Here is a 21,338-nt window from a genome sequence, read left to right as displayed (position 1 = left end):
ATATCGCAATCAAAGTTACCTTACTCATTCATCACTGCGCTTCTTGAAATGTAATGAGTCTCACAGACTTGACAATTTTTTCCTTCGAGATAAATTTCACCTGGATGTGTGTCCGCTGTACTGGGTCCCGGTAGTAAGCATAGAGCTGTTGCGTACCCTAAATAGTAACTGCTGATGACGATCGACTCTCAAGCATTCGACGTCAAGTTTGCTTGAAGATAAAATAGTTAGCCCACTTGCGCTCGTGGAACACGGAATAATGTAGTGCGTCGGGTGGCATATGGGTCACACAGCAGCATTGCATTGATATATTCATATTCCAAGCGCGCTCGTGGGATAACTAATTAGCAGTGGCATCCCGGGGTGGGTATTTTTTTGTTCAATCTTCTACAGAAATTCGAAAACAAACAAATTATGAGCCCCCCCCCCCCCACACACACACACACAAACAAATTCCTGGGTACGCTACTGCTGATAATTTATATTATGAGTCTGGTTTGACCTCATCATGAGAAATTCCCAACCCAAGATTAATTTAAGTACCTTTAGAAACAGAATAGTAAGTTGTGTGGGTGGAGGAAGACATGCTCTATCAAGTCATTTTATTTTCGTTGATTTTCGGAATGATACATAAGTACATAAATTGGGTCAAAGGTCACGATAACATATTAAAGGTCACGTGACCTACTTTTCACAAAAAAAATGACTGCTTCACAGTCTTGAAGACCTAAAGACCAAAACGGCAACATTTAAATCTTTAAATCTTTAAATCTTAAAATGTCCTTCAAGTGAGATACATCATTTTACCAAAATAGGGCCGCAGGGTTCACACAACTCTTCCAGAGCTAAACCTAAGCATGTTCTTTGTGAAAAGTAAAGGGTTGGTGACAGTCTACGTTACAAATAATAATAGGCAGTATGCACACGATTAACAGTCTCTAACTTCAAAATATTGGAATTTTCCGAAAGTATAGCCGCTACAAATATCAAGACTTACCACGTAAAACTTCAATTTACCAGTTCATTAAAAGCTGTACTTACTATGCAATTTTACATTATGAATATTATTAATGAGTTCTTGATTAAACATTTTCAGTTACAAACAGTAGACAGCATCACTTTACAAATAGCGCATAAGGTAACCTAAATGTTGTATTATACATCTTTTGGTTGCAAATTTTTGCCAGTCGGTCTCATGAAGAATTATATTTTAAACAAAAAAACGAAGATGCACATTTGTAATTACATGTATACCGTGGTTTTTCCTGTTCTTGAAAGCTACAAGATAATGTACAAGCTAGAGCGTGGAGAACTATCTTCCTTTCTCCCAAGGGATTTTACTCCACTGAACGTCAACTGCAGTCCCATGTAAGTAAAACGTTATCATACTATTGCTGTACGTGGACTTTTGATTCCGGATTTCAGAATAATTATTGTTTCCTGTGAAACATCCCCCACAGTACCTGGATAAGCCACTGGTCTCCGGCCATCTCTAGTAATCGTCTCCCAGACGATGGTGATCTTCGCAATCGGCTAGAAGGCTTCCGCATTCTCCCCACCTGTAGCCCAATTTCTTTTCGCATCTCATTCCCAGTTTGAATGACTCCCTTGCTCTTCTATGCTGGCCGAGTAAGCACTGACATCGTCCGCGGACATTGTAAAGTTGGTCCCGTTCGTTGCCTCTCTGGCAGTTCTCTGAAATGAAACAGTTGTGCAGAGCCTTTGTGAGGTACTCTTGTCTTGTTGCTGAGTCGATGGGGATCTTAGCCATTTGTAGGCACACATCAGCCAGCATCGCATAATCCAATGGCGATTCGTGCTTCGTAAGGATGTACTCCAAGTCGTCTTTGGCTTGATCAAGGTGTCTCCGATCGGGAGCATCTGCGCTGACGGCACGTTTGTGTTCCTTGAGGCAGAGTTCGGCCCTGCTTGAGTACGCGAAGAAATTCTCTTTGGTGCTTGGTAGAAGAATGGACTCCTCGTATAGCCTCAGTGCTTCTTCCACATCACCGGCTTGGCTACGAAAACGAGCAAGATAATTAAGAACCTGCGGGGAATCTGGTACTATTTCCCTCGCCTTGCGTACGCATCTTTCCGGATCGTCGATAAATTCCGACAGAGATTCTGGTACGTCTCCTATCGGTACATTCCATTTCGATACCCAGGAGAATAATACACCAATATGAACCCAGGCCGAGCTTTTCATGTTGACATCCGTAGATGGATGTTCCGCTATGGTCCAAAAGCTCCAGACAGCATTATTCATAGCTTGACAGGCCTCGTCGTGTGTCTCAATTGTCTTCATTGTTTTCCGTAACATTTCGTAGCTGGCTTCTCCAGCCAGGTACTTCCAATCATTGCTCTCGTCTAGATCGACGAGGTGACCCGCCAGCTCCATCGCCTGATTGCAAAGCTCGAGCACTCTGCTGGATCGCTCATAATAGATAGCATCGTTGTTCTTTTCGTCAATGAGGGCAAAGGCTTGTTCGGCGTATCTCCTGGCCTGTGCCCTCTTGCCTTCTTTTGTAGATAAATCAGGCTCGTCAGGAGCAGCCACGGGAATTCCACCTCTGGACGTAGACATCACAAAATGACGGTTGGCCATGGCGTTCAGGTTGTCTGGGTCTTCTCCCGGAGAGAGGATGTGATTGAAGTAATCCAAGGCGCCCTGACGGTCGTTTTCTTGCCTGTAAGCGAGCACGCCTAGAAGGTTACGAATGGCGTGACGTTCCGCTTTCATCCTCTTCTCCTCCAAGTAGGCCAAGAGATGACCACGTTTGAAGTCGGCAGTAATATCAGTGAGTCGACTTCGGTTACAAAGCAAAGACAGATGGAAATGTCCAACAGGCGTAGCCAAAGTGCGCCGGGATGCCCTGAGAAAATAGATTTTAAATATCAATAGCTGAATTCTGCCTTAGATAATTATATAAGTTTGAGACTTCGGTTATACCTCAAGTCAACACAAACGTTATTAACGGAATTGAAATACTTCCTTTGGAATTTAAATACACCCAATGACTCAATCTGTCTATCCTTGCCATTGGATGAACGCAGTTTGATATTCATATTGTTCGATGAAACTTACAAACCAAGGTTTCATTAAAACACCAAATACATGTATTTCATTACAAACATTAACGCCGAATTGCGAACTTCATTGCCAGTTAAAACGATTTCTCACACTTACATGTTTGCTTTTATTCAAGGAATTATGTGTTTGCTCATCCAAGCCACAACAGTGTGGAGCAACTGACAACACACTGCATCCGTTAGAGCTTATAATGAAAAGCAAGGAAAACATGGGCTATATATATATGTGTTTCCGGTGTCCGAGCATCCACAGGATATTTCTCATTCGGATACGGGGCCTCCCCATCATTGATTTCATCATACTCTGCTCGTTGAAAATGTGTCAATATTTATAAAAAAAAAGACGTTGGCTAGTCTGCCGTTGTCCAGCAACCATACGACATTTAACGTGGCTTCCCATCATTGATTTCATCATTCTCTGCACGTTAAAAATGTGTTAGTTTAATATTGACGTTGCTCGAATGTTCCGTACGATCTTGTACGCAAGCCACATGATGGCTATGAGCCAGTGCCCTTAGTTTGGAATCGCGGTGTAGCCAGCATTCTCACCATAGGGGTGAGAGCTGGGCAATTTCTGTCTTTTGTGCAAATATCCATTTCCTATGGTGGCTTTAAAGGGACATCGCACATATACATTGACGCCAATATTGACGCCAATATTCACGACATGGACCCAAGTCGCAAATATTTGCGCCAATATTGACGCCAATATTCACGACATGAACCCGAGTCGCAAATATTGACGCCAATATTGACGCCAATATTCACGACATGGACCCAAGTCGCAAATATTGACACCAATATTGACGCCAATATTCACGACATGGTCTCCAAGTCGCAAATATTGACGCAAATATTCACGACATGAACCAAAGTCGCAAATATTGACGCCAATATTGACGCAAATATTCACGACATGGTGTCTATGTCGCAAATATTGACGCCAATATTCACGACAGGGTCTCCATGTCGCAAATATTGACGCCAATATTGACGCCAATATTCACGACATGGTTGCCATGTCGCAAATATCTGCGCCAATATTGACGCCAATATTCACGACAGGCCCAAGTTGTAAACCCACTCATGCGTGATTTTTTTTCACAACAACTTGACCTGGCTCAAGATAGCCGCGGATTCGGCCGGATTTCTAGCCGCGTATTCAACTGCGTATTCAGCCGTGCATTCACCAAAAGTCAAAAAATCTGTACTACATGCTGCAAAAGGTGATCTATTTTCCAGATAGATAACTTACTTTATTTAACGAATTTTTTCAAAATAAATGACAATTATCAATAATGTTTTCACGCTGTATCAAAATTCACAAAATAAGCAACCATTTCAGAACGATTTTTAAGATGTTGATGCAATAATAACTTATAAATTAGCTGCTTAATGGGAATAATCAAATTTCATGTAATTTGAAAATGTATGAGAAACTTATTATTATTTAAAGGTCTACAAGATGCCAGCATGAAGAGGCCGTCTATTCGCTCGTGCCTGCATGGTGCACTTTGATAGGGAAGTGTTGACGGGCGAAACTGTCTACATTTTAGATTTAAATGAATTTCTACAACTTACAATTTCAAGTTTGCGACGGTTCCAGTGAGGGCCTCAATCGGATCCTCCTCCGCCGTGATGCTGGCTCCCGTGAATCCTTCCGTTGTCGTGTCCATCGTGTCTGCTTGCATGACCTCAAAAGTAAACGCACCCTCTAGATGTGAAAGTGTGTGAAAATCACTGTCAGGTGTGGGGAAAAGGCGTAATTTGTTGCTATTTTGTAGTTTAGAATTTCAAATGGAAATGAAAGTGCGCTCTGCCCGTCTTTCAGGATCCCTTCTGGTTTGATTGAGGGAATGTCTTTATAATAAGTTTGGCCCAGACGTTTCAAAATGTTCATTAAAGCAATTCTTACAAAAGGTGGTAGGCCTATTGAAAAAGGTAATTTTTTTAAATGTTGAATATTAAAATTGTTTTAAATATTTCCTAAAAAATATATGGTATTTTTGGAAAATATACAATTCCGAAGTATAATTCGTTTCTAAAAGTCACCTTATTCATGTTATTAAAAGTAAGTATTTACTATAAGCTAGATCTGACGATGATGACAATTAATCGCGTCTGTGAACTTAATTAGCAGCAAGGATATTTTCCATGTTATGTAACAAAGATTAATGCCAATAAAAAGGCATCCCTAGGTTCCGGAGGGAATGATCACGATGTTTAAGATGGTGTTTTCGACAAATCAATCTGCTACAGTGATGCGCATTGCGATACACATTTAGCTGTTACTTGTTATAGTCCAGCGGATGTGAACAAAAAATGTGCACTTTTGCATAAAAGCATGAAACTTGGCACAGATGTTTATATTCATGCGAGAAAATGTTTTAGATGTAGAGCCATTGCAAATTTACCCTTTTAGGGGCGTGGCATCAATTTAAAAAGGGGGGCGGGACTTGTCGTGTCTGCAGTGAAAACGGTTGTTCCCACTTCACGAAGACATAATTATATAGATTGTAAGTGTTTTCCAGACTCGAAGCCACCACAAAAGTACATTTTGGGGGGCGTGACAGCTATTTAAAAAAGAGGGGGGGTAATTATTATGCCCAGCTTAGAAAAAATTGTGCCCATATTTCATGAAAAAATAAAACGTCCCACAGACGTTTATATTCATGAGAAAAAAATCCAGATGTGGTGCAATCTCGAACACACACACCCTTTTAAGGGTGTGGCAACCATATTAGAAAAAAGGGGCCGGGTTTTCATTATGCCCACCTTGGAAATATTGTTCCCACATTCATAGAGAAATGGAACTTTCCACAGACATTGACATTCATGAGAAAATAAATTCAAGATGTGGAGCCATCGCGAACACACCCTTTTAGGTGCGAGAAAATGTGCCCACATCTCATAAACGAATGAAGCTAATTCCCACAGCCATTTACATTCACGAGAAAAAAATTCAGACGTGGAGTTATCGCAAAGTTGTGCCTACCTTTCATAAACGGATTAAACTCAACACGGACAATATATTCGTGAAAATCTTTCTTTTTTCGAATGTGAAACAATCACAAACCTACCCTTTTAGAGGTGCGGCATCCAAATATCCATTTTCAAAATGGGGGGGGGGGTACTCAATATGCCCACCTTGGGCAATTTTGATCGCTTTTCATATAATAAAATCCACCTCAGATAGCTCTACTAATGTGTTGGAGTAGGGCCGCCTTAATAGTTCGAAGTGACTGTTGGCAAACCCTGTTTTTCTTACACTATGCATTCTTGCCTCATCTATATTAACCCAGTTACTGGTTCTGTCGTCTGTAGAATTATTGTTAACCTCTCAACTGCAGCAATTTCTGAATTGGGGTATAAACTGGGGTACCTCAGTTAGTCTTGGAAAGACTAGTGTTACTTCTTCAAATATATTGTGTTTCCCATGCCTTTTTTGTGACAGACCCAAAGGCATATGCAGTGTCGCAGTGTATGCAGTTTGTAATGGATTTGGTGGGGGTAAACAAAACACTCATCAGAGCTTGATATACAATTTCTAAGGGAACGGAGGGGTTGTAGGGTTGGGGTACAAAGATTCATTGAATGTGAAGTCATAGTGGACGAGACCACCACGGTGAGGAGAGTACATTGTGTTGCGACCCAACCTGCTGTCAATGTGGCGCAACGGGTAGGGGGTAGGGGTATTTTGCGCACCCCCCCCCCCCCCCCCACACACACACACACACACACACCAGGAGAAAAAGAGAACAGACATCGAAAAAAATGGAATGGAAGTCAATATTTTACTTCACATTTAACGTATACCGGTACATGTATTGAAGACTATTGAAATGGCCATGAAATGTGGTTGTTTTAAACAGCGCCCAAAGCGTCATATGACAACCCACCCCACCCCCTCCCCACCGCTGTGAAAAAAATTTCCTTGGCCCTTATATGTAAAATGTTAGAGTTTAGGGCTGCCATTGTGTGCTGTGTATTTATAATTATATAAAATCACTCTTGAATTTAGATGTGCATGAAAATATAAGTACAAGTACACACGTTGAACCCAATAACTGGTTAGCCTACCGGTACTTACTTACCCATGCCCTTTGGTGTAAGTCATTGTATTACCAAATAATGTCATATAGGTTATGGGCCAATCAACATTTTCAGAAATCAACAACAAAATATAAAAATTGCAATTGTGGGCATAGTGAGTAGGCCCCTCACGCCTCTAAAAGGATGAGTTTGCTGTGGCTCCATATTTGAATTTATTTTCTTTCACCAAGTTTGTGTGAAAGGTAGGCACAAGTTTCGATGGTGAGCAAATGATTAGTAGCACCCCCCCCCCATTTTACTATGGCTGTCACGCCCCTAAAAGGGTGTGTTTGCGATCGTAACGTCTGAATTTTTTTCTCTTGAATATTAAGTGGGAATTAGCTTCATCCGTTTATGAGATGTGGGCACATTTTCCCATGGTGGGCATAATGAGAACCGCGCCCCCTGTTTTTCAATATGGCTGCCACACCCCTAAAAGAGTGTGTTCTCGATGGCTCCACATCTTGAATTTGTTTTCTCATGAATATCAATATCTGTGGAAAGTTCTATTCCTCTGTAAATGTGGGAACAAAATTTACATAGTGGGCATAACGAAAACCCCGCGCCTTTTTGTCCTAGTATGTTTGCCACGCCCCTAAAAGTGTGTGTTCGAAATTGTTCCACATCTAGATTTTTTTCTCATGAACATAAACGTCTGTGGGACGTTTTATTCGTTCATGAAATATGGGCACAATTTTTTCCCAAGGTGGGCATCATAAATAAATCAATAAAAAAAAAAAAAAAAAAAATAGCTCCCACTCCCCCCCAAAGGTACTTTTGTGGTGGCTCCGAATCTTGAAAACACTTATAATCAATACAATTATGTCTTTGTGAAGTTTCCTGCTTTTGTAACAAGTGGGAACAACCGTTTACACTGCGGGCACGACAAGTCCCGCCCCTTTTTTTAAATGGATGCCACGCCCCTGAAAGGTAAATTTGCGATGGCTCCTCATCTCAAACATTTTCTGGCATGAATATGAACAGCTGTGCCAAGTTTCACGCTGTTATGCAAAAGTGCACAATTCATCGATATTAACATATCCGCTAGACTATTAGTTCATGAATATGACTTATGAAGACGTGATAAACCCGAATACAACATTGTGATAATGTCCTTGAATTGTGATCATTTCACTTTGAACTGAACTATTTCTGTATAGGCACTCTTTGCGTTGCCTGTCCCTTGAAGCATTTTTGCAATATCTTTCCTTAAAGCCGGACTCCATCATTTGCAGCTATCCAAAAAAGTAACTGGCGTAATTATTGTTGAAAAACATACTGGTTGAAAGATAGTAAGGAGACTAAACACCCTGTGAAATTATTCTTTCTGGCAAGTTCTCATTTTGAAGAAATCAACAAAAGAAGGCATTTCCAACGGTGCATCTTAAGAAGCACCGTAGGAGAATTTAAATTAGTAGTTCGTTTTGGCGCAGCGCGCGCAAGCATTGGCACGACGCACAGGCGCGCGCGGTTGCTATAATTCGTCGGATCAGTGCGCGACATCGCGTAAAGCTGCAATTCAAAACAATTCAAAACATGATGCTGTTTTTCTCGGAATATACAGCTGAAGCTGAGCTGAAACTTCATCAGGTTAGTTGTTCAATATCCTTCATTATAGATTTTAAACACTTTTGTTGCTTCAAACGAACAAAATGCACAAAATTACAACTGATGGACTATATCTTTAAACACTTTGCCAAATGTAGTTGTACTACAGATTGAACAGACACTGAATTCGTGCAAATTCTAATTCTTGCTAATACATTTTAGACGTGCCGTGAACAAGTATTTTATAATAGTTCAAATATAGCCAGAAAGCTATAAATTAAGAAGATGTATAAGGAGACAGTTTTTGATTAATATTTTTTGCGTCAACCAAAATGTATTTTTTTGCACAATGCGGGGTGGGGGTGGGGGTGGGGGTGATCGGATTTGTTGAGTAAGCCCTTCACCACATTAGGGAACACTGCCCTATTTTTTGCCCGATCTCCTGACTCGAATGCAGTTTTACCAAGGGAAAACATCACTTCGGATATTTTTTTTCAGTCTCACCGCCAGCCTCAACCAATCCTCCGGGAAGGATATGAACACCCTGCCCCATTTCTTAAACTAGGGATGGGCCATTGGGTAACACACCCCCGCGATGTTTGTGGTGAGGAACAAGAAAGGCCGGAGGTATTAAATAGAAATGCAAAACGGAGAGAGAACACCACAAAAGCTTTAAATGAACTCTCTTGACGTAAAGTGCTCTGGTTCGCATAAGATGTACACTGTATCATGAATAGCGGCCTCACATTGCCACGTGGTGTTGAGCTGTCCCCCCCCCCTCCCTGCTTTTCGAATTCCGTCGGCTGGTTTTTTTTTTAGGATGTTGGTCACCCTCAATCCCCCCTCAATCGCTGGCACAGATTTATGCTACTGAACATCTACCTGTTGTCGTATGCAATATCTCCAGTTTTTCTGCTGATCTCTCTGCAGATTGTTCAGCTGGATCACTACTATAACCCGTCTTTGCTGGGCTGCTTTCTCCAAGTTCTTTGTGCTCTACATCCATCATGCCGCTCGAGTCCTCTTCATCTGTTAAAAAAAGTAATAGGCCTATCTGACAAGAGAGACGTTACGTTTCAACCAAAAACATTTGAAAAAGAAGACTAGTTATTACAAGAAACTCCTTTTCAGTCAAATCTCTAGGCAATGATAAATAAATTGAGGTATCCAGGTGCGATTTAAACAATTTCCCGATTTGTCTACAGTCATGTCATCTACACGTACATGTACATGATGTACATGTACACGTATTATTCAGCTACCTTTCTGCTGGTCTTTTTCCAATTCATCAAAGAATCCGCAGGCCTGATCGTAATAGTTTTCCGGTATAGTCGCCTGGATAGCCAAGTCACTCTTATCCTCTGTTGTTAGTTCTTCCGTGATAAGAATCTCTGTCAGTTTCTTGCCAAGTTCTCCAGTGGTGTACATCCTCCAGAGTTTATCCAGACCCTCCCGACTCATTATACGAACAACAAATGTCCCAGACCCAGGGTTTCCTTGTTCAAGCACTCCGTCACATGATTCTAGGACAGCTGAGACTTGATGACGTCTATAATCCTGTCCCTCCCAATCGTTTGAGTCGGCAATGTCCATCCTGAGATTACCAGTAGCCCGAGCGGTCTCCGTCCCCTTCAATGATGCATCCGTCTCTACTGACACTGTTGGAAATTCTGAAAAACGAAAGACAACGTGATAGAATGAAGAGCAATTCGTAGAGATCATTTTCCTGTGACAGTCACATCAGTGTTTTTCATAGGACAGGGATATTTCCTCCCCATCCTCCGGAATTTACGACCATGCAAATGGGAGTCTCATAAACAAAAAAAGTATGTTTATTATTCTTGTAATAACTGACACAAGAGAAACCTTGCGTTTCAAACACACACACACACACACAAAACCAATGAAAAAGAAAGTTCGAGTTCGAGTTAAACAATTTCCCCGATGTTCTACAGTGATGTCATCTACATGTAGGGCCTACATGTACATGTATTATTCAGATATACCTTTCCGCTGGTTTTTCAATTCATCAAAGAATCCGCAGGCTTGATCGTAATCGTTTTTCGGTATAGTCGCCTGGATATCCCGGATACTCTTATCCTCTGTTGTCAGTTCCTCCGTAATGAGAAGCTCTGTCAGTTTCTTTGCGAGTTCTCCGCTGGTGTACATCCTCCAGAGTTTGTCCAGACCCTCCCGACTCATGATGCGTACAACAAATGTCACAGACCCTTGGTTTACTTGCTCAAGCACTCCGTCACATGATTCTATGATAGCTGCGACCTGGTGACGTGGTCCATCCCAATTACCAGTAGCGCGAGCGGTCTTCGTCTCCTTCCATGGCGCGTTTGTCTTTATTAACAATGTTGGAAAGTCTGGGGAAAAAAAACAAAGAATAAAGAGAAACCTCAGAATGAAGAACAATTCAATGTCACATTGGCTATTTAAAATACATATAATTATCACGTTCAATATATATTACGTTTTTTTATGGGTCCACGAGTCTGAAACTGAAATAAGAGTCTTTGGGCAATTGATTTGGCTTGTAGGTTTAGGAGTCCACTACTTTAATATTCATTTGGGCTTAATCAAAATATCGAACAATTTATACATTAATACAATTGTGTTACTACATTATTACTTTACAATTTCGAAATTTTGGTAACAACACAATAATTTCTTCCTCGCTTGTTCCCACCTCACAATCAATTTCGGTAATGTACGGACCGAGAGCCAGTTTGCTCGCAAAGCGGATCTGTTTGTGCTCAAAACAAAATACTATTTCAGAGGGTTGCAGACGTCCCCCACCCACCAAATAACACGTTGAAAATGTATATAAAAATATGAAAATGTAAGAAAAAAGAAAATATAAATTCTTAAAAAGCACAGGGAACACAACTTTAAAGTTTGTGTTGCTGTCTTTAGGAAGAGCTTTAGCAGTCAAGAAATCACAAATTACACCAGATTTAGTAGTCTCCAGGAATCTTGGATAGTAAGTACCAAATGAAAAAAATCACAAAATAAGGATTTAAAAAAAAATCAATTACAATGTTGCTTTCTATTCTTCGTTACTGTTTTCAAAAGAGAAACATTAAATGATTTGTTGCCGTTTCATTGACATTAGAACATACAATCATAGACATGCAACCGCTTTTAAAAGTAGAGAAAACGGTCTATTTTTACACATTTTTGCAATATTATTGAGTACATGTATTCAATATGTGCAAGTAACGTCTTTCTTTTATTCCTGTTTACATTACCAATATAATTCGCAGAGACATGTATTTACCTTTCAGAAAATCTGCAATATCTGTTCTTCTGATGTTCTTCAATGCTGCGCCCAACGTTGTAATCTGCTGTTCAACACTGATGGACTGATCATGTTTCCATGTCTCAAGCATTTCAAGACCTTGCCTTTTGGTCTCCTGTGGGTAGTTTGTCTCGATAGTCTTAACCTGTGTCAAGGTAAAGTCCAGCTGAAGTGCCAGTGTTACCCATCCATCACCAAGTCTCGAAGCGACATCGGACAGAATTTTGTCATTTATACATGATTCTGCAAATTGATAGAAATAGGTCAAGTGATTTACACATGTACATTACATGAATAAATATTTGAGGCACACAATTAAGATTGGGCATATTTTGCCAATTACTGACTTTTATAACAAGTGTTAATGAAACCCAAAAGCAGAACTAATTACACAAACTGCCGTTGAGCCGACCTCAGGTCGACCTTGCGCGAACACAAAACAGTGGGCGACTGCGTTTTTAGGTTCAAGCTGCGCCTGAGTTACGACCGTCAAGAACATTTCAGTAGACGATGTTTTGCGACCTGAGTGTAATATCTGTGACGATATAAAGACTATTTGCATCGTAGCCGCTCAAATAAAATAGTAGACAAATTCGACCTTTGTGAAGTTACAGCATCGTGCGTACATCGTCGTTGCGTCGTGGGTAAGATGAGCGTGGTTGCGTTTGTGTCGAGATGCCGCTTGTTTCAATAAGGGAATAAATGTGTGCTCTGGAGGTTTTTATCACTCGTTTAATACCGCTTAGAGTCTGGGTGCTGATAATTACCCGAGCCGGAGGCGAGGGTAATTATCAGCACCCAGACTCTAAGCGGTATTAAACGAGTGATAAATACCGACCAAGCACATATTTATTCCCATTCATAAATACCTTATCCGTAAAAAAAATTCAAATAATTCGTTCAAAAAATCCCGATTTTGTTCAACAAGTTCACTTCATGCTTTTTGAAACATCCCTCTAGCAAAATAATGGAGTGTTGAGCTGGCGAGTAAGATGTAAACAACCCTTTTATGGAGATTGACGCGCGCGTAACATGTTCTGCGCGATGTCACGCAGAACGCACCTGGGGCGTTGCGTTTTGAATTTAGAACTATAAAATTCTGACTCGCTTGTAGTGTTGCGCATGCCTACGTGAGGATTGTGAACGTTCAACCAATGAAACGGTAAGAGGCACTGGATTTTTAGGAGTCCACATTTTATTGTGACACTGGAAAAGTGTTTAAGACCAGCTAGCCATGTCTTTATCATCCGTTTAATACCGGCCACGTGACGGGCTCTCGACCAATAGGAATAGCTAAACTGTCTGAGGTATTTATGAATAGACTATACATGTACATGGAACGGTTGCTTGCACACACACGTCTATGATAATGGCTTATTCTGCGATTTATTATGTAAATAAGACTGCGTCGTGACCTCATGATTCCGACCATTCAGCGGGCACCTTCTGTCGGGTCTTCCGTAACCCGTTGTCGTATTACAAAAAATCATTGTAGCCAAACTGACCTATCAACTGCTCAGTCCACATTTCTGATCGAAATAAAGTCAACATTTACAAGGTCGACTCGATTGGCTGGAGCGCGCTGTCGCGTGAAATGTGCTTGATCGGCTATAGGCACACGCTCGTAGAGAGGCTCTGCACTCGTGAAGGTCTGTTTCTCAGACAACATAAGAATCACACAATTTTTCAGAATTGTGAGCTGTGAGCATAACTTTTCTGCTTGATGCCGACGGTTCGGTGGCGGCGCAAGCAAATGAGGACGACCTGAAGGGCGGTTTTAAAAAAACTCCTAAAGTTAACAAAGTACAAAGATAAAACATTCTTTATTATTACCCTTGTCGTGTAAAACTAAGTACAGTCTCCCCCTTAAAAGCTGTGCGATTTTAACCATAAAGGGGCCGGGGACGGAATCCGCCCCCTCCCCCTCAACTTTTTCCGCGATAGCCCGAAAAAAAAAATTTCGCGACCCGAGCTGTTATGACTTTTTAGCCTCGAGCCTTGCGCATCTTTTGATACCAAAAACAAAAAAATCGGACCACGGGCGGAATCCGCTCCCCCCCCCCCCCCCCCCCCCGCCGGCTGAGAGATGGTCAAAATAACCCGGCCTGATTAGGGTTAAAGTTTCATTTCGAAAAAGAAATTGCTTTTCTAGACAGTAATTTGTCTAGCAATAGGCATGTGGTATGCATATTCACTTTTTAATGGGACATCTACTCAGGGTCAGATCCAGATTTTTTTATTTTTCATTTTAGAATTTTAGAAAATTCATTTTTTTTTTCATTTTAGAATTTTTTTTGCTGATGAATATCAGCAAAATAAATTCTAAAATGTAGACAGGTTTTGTTTTCTCCGGATACTTGGCTTCCGTAAATTAAAAACACTGGGTGGGGCGGGGGGGGGGGGGGGCTGCTACCATATTTCAATAGGGGGCGCTGTTCAAATTGGACGATTATTAACAATAGATTACAAAAAAAGTGTACAAATACCCCTTACTAAGCTGGATCTTTCCGTATTTTTGCACAGGAAAACATTATTCCAGCATAATTTCTTTTGGGGTGCCAGAGCAGGGGGGGGGGGGGTCGCAGTATTATTTATAAATTTCTATGAAAACAAAAATTTGGACAGAGCTGGGGGGGGTGAACCCCCAAACCCCTCGCTGGATCCGCGCCTGCTACTGAAAAAAAAACAGTTCCGTTTTTAGTCACTGAATTATTATCTTTACAATTTCTAATTGTTGGTCACAATTAAGACAATAATCCGGTCTCACTGGTTCCATCCCCATAGTCGGTGTCGGTAATGTACGGACCTGGAGCTAGTCTGCTCGCAAAGCGGATATGTTTATGCTCAAAACGAAATACATTTTCATAGGGTTGCAGATTTCCCCCTCACAAAAAAAAGGGAAAACATGTGTTTGATTGGATTAAACATAGCAGTTGAAATGTAATAATAATAAACAAAAAATGATATCAATTCCTTGAAAAGTACAGGAAACACAGCTTTAAAGAGTGTGTGATGCTGCCCTAAGGAAGAGCTTTAGCAGTCAAGAAATCATAAATGAGCATCTTAAATTGTGGTTAACATGTACCCATTGAATGGAAATAAACTAAAAGTGCAATAACAAAATTTTGAAAAATCAATTCCAATGTTGCTTTCTATTCTTAATTGAATAATTTGGTGCGGTGTCACTGACAGAACACACAATCATAGACATGCAACCGCTTTCAGAAACACAAATCATAAGTAGAGCAATCGGTCTATTATACTATTGTAATAATTACTGAACATGTGGATTCAATTCCTGCAAGTAACGTCTTTCTTTCATACCTCTCTATATTATGCATACAACAAGCAGAGATATTAGCAGATGTATTTACCGCAAAAAATATCTGCTCTTCCGATGTTCCTCAATGCTGCGCGCAACGTTGTCTTCTGCAGTTCAATACTGGTAGGCTGGGCAAGTGTCCATGTCCCAAGCATTTCAAGACCTTGCCTTATGGTATTTTGTGGGTAGACTCTCTCGATAGTCTGAATCTGTATCCTGGTAATGCACAGCTCAAGTGCCAGTTGTACCCATTCAGGACCAAGTCTCTCGGCGACTATGAACAGAGTTTTGTCATTGATAGATGATTCTGCAAATCAGAATGATATAAATAGGTCTGAGTAGGTTAAACATGCATATTTAGCAAACCGGGATGTGTTATCTGTGAAATTAGAAGTGACATCTTCGTGTCGTCATCACATGTCACAGAATCCTTTCAATCAGCCGAAACAGCTGTTGTTTGTCCACAAACACTGTGTAGTTTATTTTGTTTCTAATCAGCACCCGATTTCAAGAAGCGCTGCGACGCGTTGCAACTCGAGTTACGACGTGTAACACGTCGCAACTCGCGACGCGTCGTATTTTCCATTTCACGAAAGTTGCGATGTGTTGAACGCGTCGTAAGTTCCTTGACAACGGCTTAAAACACGTCGCAAGTTAAGACGTGTCTAGTGGTCGTCGCAAAATAAGAAGAGTCATTTCTAAGCCAGTTTTAATGCCATAAACATTACATTAACGAGATTATTATACCGAGGCAATGCGTGAAAAGTTGTAAATAGAAAATTCATTTAATAATTATGAATTAGACCGGAATATTAGAATTGAAATTTCCAAGTAGCTATACAGTCCAATGAGAGTTTGTTTTCCTTCGAAATTGCATCGCACGGCCATCATTTTGTTTTACGTTTTAACAAATTTCGAGCTGAGATCCGACGACTCTTTGTTGAATATCAGGCTACTATTTACTGTACGCTGACCAAATACATAAACCAGTCACCGAGTTGTGCTATAAATACACCTACGACGTGTCGCACTTTTTTACGACGTGTTTTGTGAAATGGATCGTAGGACGCGTCGCAGCTGCGACGCATCGTAGAGATACGACGCGTCGCATCGCTGCGATGCATCGTAAGTTACGAAGAGTTTGATGAAATCGGGCGCAGGCAGTCCAAAATCTATTCCGATAAGACGTCAAAATGGTTTGATACCTGAGTCATTGTTTTGTGATACTTGTTGCAATTATTCTTATAGTCATTGAAAATAGCAAACTGTACATGAATCAGCATGACAAAAGCTCTATAGTTTGGCTGTGACTAGGCCCTTCCTCGTAGAGGGTTCGGGAACCAGACTTTACCATTTTAATTTAGACAGAAAGGGCACAGCCTTCCAAATTGAGCCTATGCCTGCATGTCTTTACAACATTTTAATGGATGAATTATCAATGTGCTCTTTATTTGCCCTCGCTTAACAGTGTACTTTTGTCAGGACAAATCTAGTCATAATTATCTCAAATGTCTGATATACAAAAAAAATACCTTCATGGAAAAAAGTTGTAACCCGTTTGTTTTCATCTAGCGCAGCAGCGAATTGTTTGCATTGCCTAAACGTATTTCGGGTGGTGTATTAAGCCACGCTTGTGTCAGATTTAAACATAGTCGGCACCACGAACTGAAACGCAGTTGCGCGTGAGTGCACTGCATGCGTGCGTATCTACAGTACCGGTGTCATATGAAATCTGACTCCTATGAAAATCGGACTCTTTTCCGAATTATGGGTTAATCCCTCGCACGTGACAGGTTACTCTCCAATTATGATCCTAAAAATAGCGCATTATCGTGCTTACGCATGCGCAATACTTCCAATGAGTCCATATTTCATGGAGTCGGATATTCACGCTACACCTGGTTATTTTGGGTTTCACTAACTGACATCCTCCACAGTGCGGCACTTTTAGAGCAATTAAACCCCATATATTTTCGGTTTCACGAACTGACACTGACCTTAATTTCACCAATTAAAATGCTTTTTAATTAAATATTTGTGCGAGCACACAAGTATACGGATGGATTAAATTCGTGTTCTGTATATGTTTGGGTGTCAGTTCGTGAAAACGAAAACGTCCTTTTTGCGTCAGTGTTGATGTGCGCACGCACTACCGGGCGTCAGTTCGTGAAACAAAAATTGTTGATTACGTGGTTTTCACGAACTGACACCCACTTGCGCGTGAGTGTTAGTTCGTGGTGCCGATGACGCAAGTAACCCAAGCAACTTTTGTGAAAACAGGCGTTTGATTGGAATGCTATACCAGCACTGAAACCGCTCGATTTTTGAGGGACAAGATTTTATGCAAAAAAGTAGCACCAACAAAAATTTACAAAAAAACAAATACAACTTAATGAATATTATTAAGGAAATAAATGTGTGCTTGACCGGTTTTAAACACTATGCTTAAGACCAGTTGGAGTTTGGATGCTGATAATTAACCAAGCTGAAGGCCAGGGTAATTATCATTATCATTATCATTATCGCTCAATCAATAAAAGGGTGATGACACCAGATTTGATACTCATAGTGATCAACCGTTTAAAACTGGCCATGTGACGGGCTCTAAACCAATCGGAATGGCTTAACTGTCTTTGTGTATTCATGAATAAGTATTAATCATAAATTAGGGGAAGTTAGCTTTCTATTGGTATCTTGGATTCATTCCTCCTAAACGCAATTGTCTTGAAAATGGCATGTGGATACCCTCTTGGAACAGTTTGGGGTAAAACAATGTGAACACAACCATGTTTCTTTATGTTTTCACAAATCTAAATATAAATTGAACCTACTTGTGTATTATGTCTGGATATGCTCATTATCCCCCCACCCAAAAAAAAAAAAAAAATTCCAAGAGGATTTTCACCTGCAACCAAAACAATGGAATTCAGTGATGCATGGCCAGAGGTATGCATCAAAGATATCATTGGAAAACGTACTGCCCTAAGTTTATATTTTAATATAATAATAAATTGTCATTTTGTCCATAGCTTGTTCATATTATCCCGTTGTTTGTGCCTTTTTTGGGACACCCTAGGCATATGTTCTTTTTTACATCACATTAATACATTACTCTACTGCTTAACGAGTTATCTTATACTAGGTCTATCTGTCTGCCGTGAAATAAGGGGTTTGAGAGCAAAAAACAGTCACCGTGCATTCCGTCAAAAGTACCCCTTTAAGTTTCTAGACAACATACCTTACTTCAAGTAATTAATCTCCAATAGTACAACACATGTTTAAAGAAGTTTTTGAATTTTAAGTCCGATCTAAATCCCAAAACGGTCTTTAGATTGATGAAATAGGCAGGGGGAAGTACAATGAAATGCAACCACCCATACCTCCAGGTAGCCTGCTAGGACCGGCTTCATCCTGAGTGTCCCTCTCCCTGACAGCAGCCTGTGGTTGTCCATCCATACTGTGTTGGTTCGTGGTGCAGAATTGAGAAAGACGATGCTTAGAGCATCAGCTGAGAAATAATAAATCAACAGTCACAACTATAGTTGGGTGATCTAAGCATTCTTTGTGTGCCCTAAATGCAAAATCAATGTTTCCCACCGCTGCAGTGTTCGTCTCAACTTTTGACCACGATTGCAGAAAAAAAATGCATATTAAATTAAGGATACTACGTTAGCGTAAAAGGGCCAAAAGAAATTAAGAAAAATTTAGTTCCTATCTCGCCGCGGCGATTTACTTTCTTGCCGCGGCGAGTTACTATTTCGCGACGGCGAATTACTATTTCGACATTACTCAAACAGTTCGAAACTAGACCATACATCTTGTTATGGACAAAATGGGCCCATCCTTCCCATTGGATAGATAGTTCGAAAACAGACTATATAACATATTATATGTACTTCTGTACCATAAAGATCGCCTCCTTATGCAATGTGGTATCCAGCCCAGCTACCCCCCCCCTGAAATTTCAACAATCAGGTAATTTTAAGATTTTGGTCATCCCATATTCCCTCATCCCCCACTCGCCGGCACGGATTTACGCCACTGAAACTCAGTGATTCATGACCAAAGGAGTGGATCTAAGACATCAATAAAAGCTAACTGCTCTATACAAATCATCAATAATTATGGTCAATAAGTTCATAGTTTGTTCATATTATCCCTTTTGTTTGTGGGTTGCCCTTTTGGGACACACTGTAGATTCAATTGTATGAAAATGTTATTTCCAAAACAGGATAAACGCCATTTTCTTAGCTTTTGGAATCCCATCCTCCCCTAGCTGTCCGAAATCAGTTGCAACACGTTTTAACTGAGATAAATAAATCGGAAAGTGAAGTTTAGAAACAGCTGTTATACTGTTTTCATCCATACCTCCAGATGCTTGTCCGTGGCCCGTTTTGCCCATGTAGATGGCCTGCTAAGACCTGCTTCATCCTGACCGTCCAAGCTGTGTTGTTTCGTCGTCCAGATTTGAGAAGGACTATGAATATAGCATCAGCTGAGAAATAATGAATCAACAGTCACAATAATAGTTGGATGATCCCAGCATTATTTGTCCTGCAGGCAAAGAGTTTCCCACCATTTGGAAAAATGTGAGAACCTTACTTCATATGTTAGGTTTGAAGTCTCAATTCAAATATAGAAATGGAGCAGCGCGTGTCAAAACGGTAGACTGAATGCACAATGAGACTTGAGATTCTTTTGACACACTTTGCTTATGCATGACTAGATTTGTCTTGGGCCAGTCTATTTTTCTGGCCTCGAATGTTCTCACTCTATTCAGGCCAAGTAATTTGAGGTTCACTCTTTTAGGCAGCCCCGAAATGTATCTCAAACTCTTGACTTCCTCCGTATAGCAGTGAGCGCTAGCAATGTTCCCCGAGTTTGAACTATTTGAAAGCTATATATACTTACCCGATTTACAGAAAACGGAAAAATCACATTCCTACCTCTGGACTTGTTGGTATATTGTGTGAAAATTCTGCAGTCATTTCAGCTAGAAATGTTACCCCCCCCCCCCCCCCCCCCTGAGTGAACATCGAGTGGGAAAACAGGCTACATTTTGAATTCGGGGAACGCAACTCTTCAGGAAATTGAGCACGGATTGTTGTGGTCCTTAATACAATACGGATGAAGTGTTGTATGCGAGAAGAATTGACGGGGTTAGCTTTTAAACAATATCAAATATTATTCTTGTTAGGGCCTACTATGAAGTGAATTTGGCATTAAAAAAAGTTCTCGACAACTTCACAGCGTCAATAAAATACATTTAAAGGCGTTATGGGACGAAGGATGCATGATAGAGCCGTGCCACTATTTCGTGATATACATGGGATTTAATATATTCTCTGAAAAGAGATTAAAAAAACCCAAGTGTTCAGTGGTTTCTCGTGAATTACTTTGGAAGATGCAGGTAGCTTCTTGACAAAATAGAGCCAATGAGAGTATTATCTGTACAGTTGATGCAAATGTGTCTCCGTTTTCTCGTGTAAGCCTAAATTCATTTAATATCAGGTGATATTGTGTCATACGTACATTCCTGTTGCAAAAAAAACCCTGAAATGATAACTTATACCCCGTAGCTTAAAACTTACCTATGCTTCGGTGTACCGGCAAATCACTGACTGTGTATTATGAGAACAAGGTGGGCAAATGTACCTTGCCTTGGTTGAAATAGGCAAACAATCCTCCGTAAAGTACGAATTCATTCATAAGTTGGGTCTGGTATCAACATCGATTGTATCCTACTGAATAGCCAGCCATCAGTGATCTGCGTCACAGACAGTGGCGCGATCAGCTATGATCACATGACCAAGCAGACTGGACAAAACCATTATTACTCAGGTGTATTTGATGTGAAGAACATAAATTGCGTATCAATAGAATTCTCCAGCACTAATGCACTTTTGCTAAGACAAAAATATCAGATGATTATTTGAATTATACATCTTTTTCAAAATATTACCTAGAACTACGTAGCCT

At 40.5% G+C, this 21,338-nt stretch overlaps 1 protein-coding gene across 1 annotated transcript; it reads right to left on the bottom strand.

The window, feature by feature from the left end:
- Positions 1-471: 471 nt before the first annotated feature.
- LOC119736049 lies at positions 472-21,115 on the bottom strand. Its single transcript, XM_038210054.1, has 10 exons — positions 20,951-21,115; positions 19,728-19,854; positions 18,740-18,867; positions 15,412-15,666; positions 12,017-12,280; positions 10,737-11,102; positions 9,993-10,400; positions 9,613-9,759; positions 4,672-4,804; positions 472-2,873 (listed from the first exon to the last, which is right to left on the bottom strand). Exons 3-10 carry the CDS (start codon positions 18,813-18,815, stop codon positions 1,493-1,495), a joined length of 3,030 nt encoding a protein of 1,009 aa, XP_038065982.1. The 5' UTR covers positions 18,816-18,867; positions 19,728-19,854; positions 20,951-21,115; the 3' UTR covers positions 472-1,492.
- Positions 21,116-21,338: the final 223 nt, after the last annotated feature.

The sequence above is a fragment of the Patiria miniata genome, unplaced genomic scaffold (assembly GCF_015706575.1).
Source record: "Patiria miniata isolate m_02_andy unplaced genomic scaffold, ASM1570657v1 HiC_scaffold_10, whole genome shotgun sequence".
NCBI classification, from domain to species: Eukaryota; Metazoa; Echinodermata; class Asteroidea; order Valvatida; family Asterinidae; genus Patiria; species Patiria miniata.
This window is presented reverse-complemented; position numbering and strand designations above follow the sequence as displayed.